Genomic DNA, 9,185 nt, shown 5'->3' on the forward strand with positions numbered 1-9,185 from the left:
AAATGTGCAGCCTATACACCAAATTATTATTATTCGTAATTTGTCTAAATGTGCGTCATATCCTTTTATTTGCCAGTCTATCTAAAGTAGGCATTCCAGTGGACCTTTTCCCCACCAACGTGTTATGCTGATAATAACATAATCCTTTATTGATCCCCAGGGGAGAAATTCGGTTGCTCAATATTGCTCAATAAAAATAACAAATGTGCAAAAAGTTTTCTGTATTTTTTATTTCTAATGCTATAAATGCCAAAAAAATATGGTTTTTTTGTAATGGATGTGTAATGTGTAATGTCAGGTTAAAGTAACAATCATAAAATCACCCACTGGAGAGTCGCCGTGCATAAAGGTGAAAAACATAATAATGTTAACAAGGTTAGACTTAATAGACTGCGTTACCTTTATTACCTTTATTGTAAATATAAAAGGATAAGAATAAAGTATAAGAATGTAAATGTAACTTTAGCTTAGATTACCCAATCAGTGGATACATGGAGTGTGAAGAAACTACACTACTGCATGTACGTCATAGGAAACCCATGTCTGATTAAAAGCGCAGTATAGACTTTTGGCCACACCTCTTTTTTTTTTTTAAGCACAAATGCGCGACCCACTTAAAACAGCTCCGCAACCCACTTTTGGATCCCGACCCACCAGTTGAGAACCATGCATCTTTATTATTTGTCTCTCTGTGGTTTTGAATTCAATGACTGCTTCAGAACAAACCAATCGTCTAAAAGGAAATTCACTTTGAGGGACCCTGGATGTTGATTGGATATCAGCCTCTACCAGCTTAGTCACATCAGCTCATACTTTTTATATTTTCATAATCTAAGAAGATTAAAACTCAAAACCTCCGTGTTTAACATACACTACTATTTCTGCAATCATTGTTAACTTCCTTTTAAAGCGTAATGTGCCCATGTCTACATACTGTATGCCTACGTGTGTATATGCCTGTCTTTGCATTAACTGTATGTGTGTGCATTTGTGCTATCTGCGTTAACGTTAATGTTCGGTTATGTGCGTGTATCTCCAGTGTGACATGCAGAAGTTAACGGTTGAGGAGCTGAAGAGGCTTCTGTACGACACCTTCTGCGATCACCTCTCCATGAAAGACATCGAGAACATCATCATGACTGAGGAGAACCACATAGAGAATCCTGGGGACTGCCAGGTGGATATAGACAGTAAGGAAGAACCTCCTTTACCTTTAACAGACTTTTGATGTGTGTGATGGTCTTTGCATTTCTGGGACAAGTTTTTGTTTCTGGAGATATATGATGGTTTGTCAATTCAGTTATTTTGTCCATGTTTGGAACTATTTGCCACTGAGTAGTGAATGGTGTTTTATATGGAATGGAAAGTTTTCAAAATCCCACAGTAACTTGTCTCTCCCTAAATTGCCGTTTAAATAACTCTGTGTGGGTAGACACTGCTGGAGAAAGTGAGGGGTTTGTAATTTGGGTGTTATAAAGGCCAGTTCAGATCAATGATTCGCAACGAGACTGGATGCAACTGACAAAAGAATCCCCTGAAATCTAAACCGTAAACATTCTAAAACTGGGCCGTTCACATCAAAGCAACACAACGCACAGACACAGCTGACCGTCTCCATAGCAACGACGCACTGACATACCCCACTACTTCTGCGTTAATACTGTATAACGTTAGAAGTTGGCCCAGGTTACATGAATTAACTGGCTGGATTTCTGTTATCGTTATAAAAAGAAGTGGATGACAGTGACATGCTCACAATGTTAGCTGTAACATTGAGTAATAAACGCGGAAGACAGAGAGTTTGGAAAGAGAGGGTCTGGAGCTGTCTTTGGCTGCTGCAGCGCCAGAGACAGGGTGCCTACGCCAACTTATGCTGTTTCCTGATTGGCTGAAGTGAAATAGCTACATCATTCAGTTCTAAAACTGCATTTGGAGATTTGACAAGTCAAATCTTCTGCAACCCCACACAACGGCTTCAGAAGCTCTGCAACTAACCAGTTCAATTTTCTCTGCAACATTCTAAAACTGTTGCGTTGCGAATCTTTGATCTGAACTGGACTTAACACTTTAAGGTGCGAGCATAAACACTCTTTAAAGAAGTATTAAAGACGATAACACTTCAAATAGTAAGTGTGAAAGGTATATATAGGCCATTACAAGCCTCCATATATGGAAAAATATTAGGAATTGCAAAGCTGATACAAATTCCTTAATTGCACTCCATCATGTGGCAACATGTCTCATCATGGTAAACTCATTTCACTGCCTCGCCTTTATATCCCTCCTCCAAACAGTCGAGGTGCACTTACCGTCCATCAGTGTTTCCCACAGAATAGCTTTGGCCAGGATGAAGATATATTTTTATATTAGATACAATGTGAACAGCTAAGGCCAATATAATCACCTTCCACAGGGACATTCTTTCAAACAGGTAAATAGAGTGATATCATCTGGTATGAGTGGTAGAGGGAGGATGGATGTCCAGCAATTGATTTCCAATGGATATATAAGTGATAAAGTTGCCTCCAGGCGTTGCCTAGATATCCGTTCACAGGAATAAAAAGAACGTGAGGTCACAGTGACCTTGATGGTTGACCTTTGACCACCAAAATCAGTTGATCCTCGAGTCATTCCTGAGACTGTGTGTTAATAAGAATTGGATGGATTGACTGACATAAGGACAGACGGACTGGACTGTGTTTTTTTCTAATTAACATATTGAAACATTGGCCTCATCACTATGCACCAAAATCCAGCACTTACAAAGGAAGAAGAAACAACAGCAATATCAAGTTCTCTTTCACAGAGAAACTGTGCACCCAAAATGCCATCGTTCCGTCTCCCCTATTGCTTTCTCCTCACAAGAGCAAATTACTACACCGTAGCTGACTCTCCACCCGCCCACACAGACTCTGCATGGGGAACCCTGTTGTCTGGAAGCTCATTTGGAAGTCAGAAATGCAGGAAGTCCTTTACTAAGCAGAGGCTAGTAAATTACATCTCGGCGTTACTGATTATCTTCGATTACTGAATCTTAAAAGGTGTAATGTTATAGAGCATGCGTTCCTTATTATATAGTCTTTTATATAATGCGATTTACAATAAGGATATCCTCCCCTTTTCCTTGGAAGACATGAGATATTTTTCTCAGGTAACAGCAATGACCTCTAGAGAGAAGAAAGAAAAATCTGAAGAAAGATCCATTTCAAGCTGTTTGAAATATTTTCCATTTGGGCAGAAATAAGGTACAACACGTCAAAGTTTCTATTTGATCATTTTCTTTCGCTTGAGCTGCCTCGGTTCTTTACTTGAGATGCTTCTGCTGGTTTACTTCACCTTTTCTCTGAGTGCGGCTGCTTTTGACGAGCATCCTTTAACATGCCAGTCAGACGCAAATCCATTTGTTTGTTCTTCTAAAACTGCAATCAACATTTTAATCTCGGCGCAGTTAAGCGGCGTACAGGTGCGAAAACAAATCTTCTTGGCAGTGTTATCTCATATAATTGTGTTCTTGTAATTGTAAGCTTTTTGTGATGAGCTCTGTCATTCGGAAATTACGATCAGATTTCTGTCAAGCATTAAATAACACCTGATTCTATGAACCTTCAGGTGCTTTTTATTTCCTCATTTCCTGTTTCTTCTTTGTCCCTCAGGTTCCAGCCCGACGCAGCAAGTCAAGCAAACATGCGTGCGTAAGAGCCTGATATGCGCCTTCGCCATTGCTTTCATCATCAGCGTCATGCTTATTGCAGCCAATCAGGTGCTGCGAAGTGGCATGAAATAGGAGCCGCGGGGTTCCCAGCCTTGAACACCAACAAAAGGCTGCTGTTCAGATAAATGACTGCGCGGATAAACCTAAAAATACATTCAACAGACAATCACCCAGCTGTAAGACAGAGATTTCCAAGGACACTATGTGTGCAGGAAATAGTCAGAGACATGTGACAGCTTACAACAGCATCAAGCAAACAGGACCTCCCATACAAAGAGACAACAGTGTGCTCAAAGTGGACACCTCACTATACATATCACTCCAACACTTAGTATTCATTAGCTATGTGCATTTGAGCAGCGTTGCATTCAGTATGGTGGCAGCTATAGAGAGAAGTGTAGTGACTGTCCAGTTTTGTATTCGTCCAGTGTTCCATACGGTTTATTATAAACAAGTAGAAAGAAACGTAAGAAATATTGCGGGGACATTGGAGGAAATGCATTCCTGAGGCTGGAAATTGTTATGTGCAAGGTCTGGAGAGCACAGCATCGAGGAGATATTGTACACGGCGCAACATTGTTCAAAAACCACTTGGGAATAACAATAGCTCGGTAAGAGACGAATAAAAGTGTTTGCGGGGAGGTGCATGTGATTGTGTGGAGAGTTTCACTCATTCACAGGCTGCAGGACCTCAGTCTGAGATGGATGGAGCAGGGTGAGGCAGGTTAACAGCTCTCAGGAGGGAGGTGTGAGGTCTGAGCAGGCTGGGAGGAGGCTGGACATGCTGCAAACACTCTTCGTCTCCACAGCGGGGGCTCTGCAGGCCGCGGAAGGATGACCATCAACTATGCATGAAGTGCATGGATTTAAACAGTCGTCTTGACACATTTGTAAAAGTTCTTATCAATGTATTTACCATAATGACTGTGTTACAATTACTTAATGACAACTGTGAGCAATTGTGTGTGGTCTGGGGTATCAGCAATCACAACTAAACTAAAGCATACAACTGCATGAAAAAGAAGGGCTGCTTTAGTACATGCTCGTGGAAGTTATTTTCGGGATTGCTAAGCTTTGGACCTTTTGCCTCGCCGGGCGCCTGATGATCATCTCTCACTGCCACAGAAGAGCAAACAACTTCAAGATGTGTGCCAATCAGCATTTAAAGAATATGCATCAAAACCAGTCAGATTGGTAGTGCTGATACAAATGTGCAGGAATGTTTTTTTGTCCTTTTTTGTTGTTGTTTTTTTCTGTCTGGATGTGTTGCTATGAAGCAATAAATGTAAAAACAGACATCTCACCGTGCTTTGAACAGACACGAAAACATTAGCACCAATGGACCTACCAACTGTTGAGGTCAGGAAATGTTCTATCGCACCTTTCGATCGAATGTTTTGGCAATACAAATGGAGACACTGGAGGGACAGTGCTGTATTTCAGTGAGATACAAACGTCAGACAGATGAGTGCGTTCAAGTTGGTGTAAACCGCTGCAATAAAACAGTAATATCTGTGAAGCACCACATGGATTTGATTGGTTGTAGTTTAGATTGTTGTGCATGCATCTGGGTTAGCTTTCAATAATAATGTGTATTGTACATAACGTCAACCAAAGCTTTGGAGGGGTCTTTGACAACAGAACTGGGTCACATGCATAGACTGTTTATGAGAAATGGATGTAGCCACTGTGACATCAAACACTGGTTCTTTTAATTACCTATTTCACGCCATGAAGTTTGGCGTTTTGGCCGTCGCCATCTTGTTTTTTTTGTTGGAGCCAGAAGTGACCGGATTTAGATGATGGGGTGCTTAACGCATTGGCTGCATCTCCATGCTGGTTGACAGGTTGCTGTGGAAGCGACTTGTCAAATCACAGGAAGCCACACGTTAAAGCATAAACCTGCTTTGTCGCAGATTTTACATTCAAAAAAATTGGTGTTAAATTAGACTCCACTGGGGCGCTGGTTTAGCTCAGTTGGTAGAGCGGGCCCCCCATATACAGAGGCTACAGTCCTCGTCGCACTGATCGCAGGTTAGACTCCTGGTCTGCCGATCATTTGGTGCACGTCATCCCCCACTCTCTACTCCAACATTTCCTGTCTATCTTCAGCTGTCCTTTCAAATAAAGGTAAAAGCCAAAAAAACAGTCATCTTCACTGGACATTTGGACCATGAACTCATTGAGAAAATGTTCACTGATGTAATGACTTGATTGAGATGATGAGGTCATTCTCTCATGTGGTTGAATAGCAGACCCGTAGAGTCGCCCCCTCCTGTCCGTGCAGGTTTAGCGCACATTTGCTTTCATTTTAAACCAAAAGACTATGTCCACTTCTTATGTACAGTCTATGGTCAGACAACAAGAGCAAGCTTATTAACAAAATCAACACTGGAGTTATTGAGAAGAAACTGAGAGACTCACTCCTACCTGAAAAAGGAAACAAAATATTTTAAAAAAAGCAGGGCCAAGAAGTGTTTGGTCAAAAGAAAAAAAAGCCCTTTGAAATGCTTGAAAAGAGCACGGCAATATAGAGTTCTAAATAATTCACACTGTATGGATTTCCATTTGTATATCACTATTGGCAGCTCCTCTTGGATCTCACAGCGGAGCCAGATCCTCACAGAGGCAACAAAATTACACAGCCCTATCGCCCGGAGCCCTGCAGGGTAACGCTTATCTGATGCACCTGGGCAATTTGTCAAAAGTGTAAACTCTCTGGGGAACACGCTCAGAAAAAAAGAGAGAGAAAAAAAGCCTGTTTATCTACAAATACTTTAGTTTCCATTTTGCACTTTAAGATGTGCTGCAGCGCACAACAACAGCAACTCACCGCCATGATTGTTCATCCATCTCCAGATATAGTTTAGGCATAAAGAGTTACTTTACCATAGATGTATCTATTTTTGAGATAAGAATGTGACGGAATAGAATATTTACTGACCGATAAATGATGCTGTCTAATTAGTTTTCTATTATATCATAACTGAGGGAGCATTTTCATGGGGAATAAAGTTATAATAGTTTAATTTGTTGCCTTATTCTTTGGGACATTGTGCATACACATAAAAACACACCAGTCAGCAAAATGTACAAATCAATGATTATTTTCTTTTTACAGATGAAAAAAAAAACTGTATGAAAACGTTGATAGTCTACTGAATGTTCGATTTCCATTGTACTGTACTTTGATACTCGTCTTTGGATCTTGCCAAAATGTTTATTGACCATGTGATATCTGTTCATCGTCTCCACCCGATGTTCTTCTGTGTCTGTGGAATTGTGTTTCACATGAATAAAATCACATAACGACCGTTTTGTGCTGTGAAATAATTTTCGATTTAGCAAATCCTCAATCAGCCCGCGGTGACTCTATGGAATACTGAGGATTGCTGTATTGATTGACATCCTGACATTTCAAATTGAAATCCATAGAAAGAGATGGATGTGCTGGAACCTTGGATGCCTTATTCCATTTTTTGATGCCCTTTGGCTTAGCTTGGTGTTTTGGACCCCATCTGTCTCATTTTCCCAACAAAATGGCCTCTCATATCTTTTAAGTCCACTAGCGATGGTCAGGCTGTTATATTCTGGCAGGCTGAGGGAGACAGAGCGACTTTTTGCAACAGTAGCTCAGAGAAAAATGATGCTTTATATGTACTGAATAGCTAAACACTTACAGCTATGTCATTTCCATGAACTGCAGTGGCCTTTAAAGAGGGGGTATTATGTGGTCTCACAGTTTAAGACATAAATAATGTTACACTGTTGGATGTCCAGACTAAACGTGGGTGAAGGTTCAAATCTGTAGGTTAAAGTATGTTGAAGTAATCCCCATGGCTTCTCAGCTCAGTCTGCAGGCTGCTGTGAACGCCAGGTTTCACACTGTTTTTTTCTACACGCTGCCTCAGCAGGCTTCGGAGAGCTGGCAAATCAGAAGAAAGTGGGCTTGTAGGGGCAGGGTTTCTTAGGGGGCCTGCACAAAGCACCAGTGTGAGAAAGATGAGTTTTTTTAACTGTAAATTATGCTAAGCTACTCCACAGGTATCCATCCAACCATTCATTATCTATACCGCTTATGCTGTTCAGGGTCACGGGGGGCTGGAGCCTATCCCAGCTGCCATTGGGCAAAGGGTGGGGTACACCCTGGACTGGTCGCCAGTCAATCACAGGGCTGACACATAGAGACAGACAAGCTTTCGCACTCACACCCACACCCACACCCACACCCACACCTACGGGCAATTTAGAGTCACCAATTAACCTTACAAGCATGTCTTTGGACTGTGGGAGGAAGCTGGAGACCCTTGAGGGAACCCACGCATGCACTAGGAGAACATGGAAACTCCGCACAGAAAGGCCCACCTTGCCCAAACCAGGGTTTGAACCGGTGAGGCAACAGCACTAACCACTGCACCACTGTGTAAAATCAATGACACTGTGAAACAGTGAACATTGAAATCTTAGGAATGAATTATGTCTGCCCTTCCATGTTTTTCTGGGCTCCTTTTTGTGGTATTCTACGAAACACCATTGAGTTTTGTGCGTATCTGTCTCACTTCTCTCTGGACACAACTTTTAGGCAGATGCGGCACCACTATCTTCAGAGTTAAAATCTAGAAGAGCATCTTTCAAAAAATGTTGCATTAACATCTTACTGTTCTGTAAACCCTCAGACTACATGAAAAGTATACTCACCTTGGGAATTTACGTGGCTAACACCCTTCAAATATCTGCTAGACGTGACTCAGTCAGGATGAGCTTGGTGCAACTCGTTCTCAAGAAGATATCCAAACTCAAAATGGGTTTTAACAAATGAAAAATCATTACAAATCATTTCTCTACTACTTTCTAGTCCTATGGGCTTTAGTGTCAAGAGGAGGGGGGGTTGGACGCAATTGCGGACCAGGGTGTCTAAAAGTTATCCCAGAGGGATAACCACAAAAATCACAAGTGATTGGATGGGAAAAGCAGGAATACCAAAATAATGACGAGCTCAAAACAAACAAGGTCCCTTCACTAAATTACTCCTATAAAGGGGAAACTAAACCTCCGCTGCTGAGCAACTGACTAGAAAATTACCTCTCAGGGAGCCCAGGGAAACACTACGAAACACAAAGGCTGCAGAGAAAAACAAAAGGCTGGGTTTAGAAAAGACCTACCCAGCACTTACAAACTACACCTCTGCAGACTCAAAGCCATTCAAATGTCTCAAGTGTCACTTCTGCATACTAGATTACAAACAGGGCTCACACTGTCTGCTACTGTAGCGTTCCCTGAGAGGCAGACAAAAGTATGATGATTGATGTTGCAGGTTGTTGATGCCACAAATAGAAATCCAGCAGTGCTGAAACGTGCTGAGCACATCACAAACATGCGGAAAAAGAACTAAATTATGCTTTCCACTCAGCTATACATACATTAATACACAACATCACATCTGGTGAAGCCAAAACTTTGTTGGACATAATTG

At 41.5% G+C, this 9,185-nt stretch overlaps 1 protein-coding gene across 1 annotated transcript in view; it reads left to right on the forward strand.

The window, feature by feature from the left end:
- LOC138610948 (calcium-binding protein 7) overlaps positions 1–7,019 on the forward strand; it is a 29,328-nt gene extending 22,309 nt beyond the window's left edge. Inside the window, exons 4-5 of the mRNA XM_069683836.1 lie at positions 1,040–1,190; positions 3,654–7,019. Of these exons, the coding sequence (XP_069539937.1) occupies positions 1,040–1,190; positions 3,654–3,784 (282 nt within the window). The 3' untranslated portion in view covers positions 3,785–7,019. The remainder of the gene's footprint in view (positions 1–1,039; positions 1,191–3,653) is intronic.
- Positions 7,020–9,185: the final 2,166 nt, after the last annotated feature.

Source organism: Semicossyphus pulcher, unplaced genomic scaffold (assembly GCF_022749685.1).
Source record: "Semicossyphus pulcher isolate SPU_LCO1_2020_fin unplaced genomic scaffold, fSemPul1.0.p SCAF_6, whole genome shotgun sequence".
NCBI classification, from domain to species: Eukaryota; Metazoa; Chordata; class Actinopteri; order Labriformes; family Labridae; genus Semicossyphus; species Semicossyphus pulcher.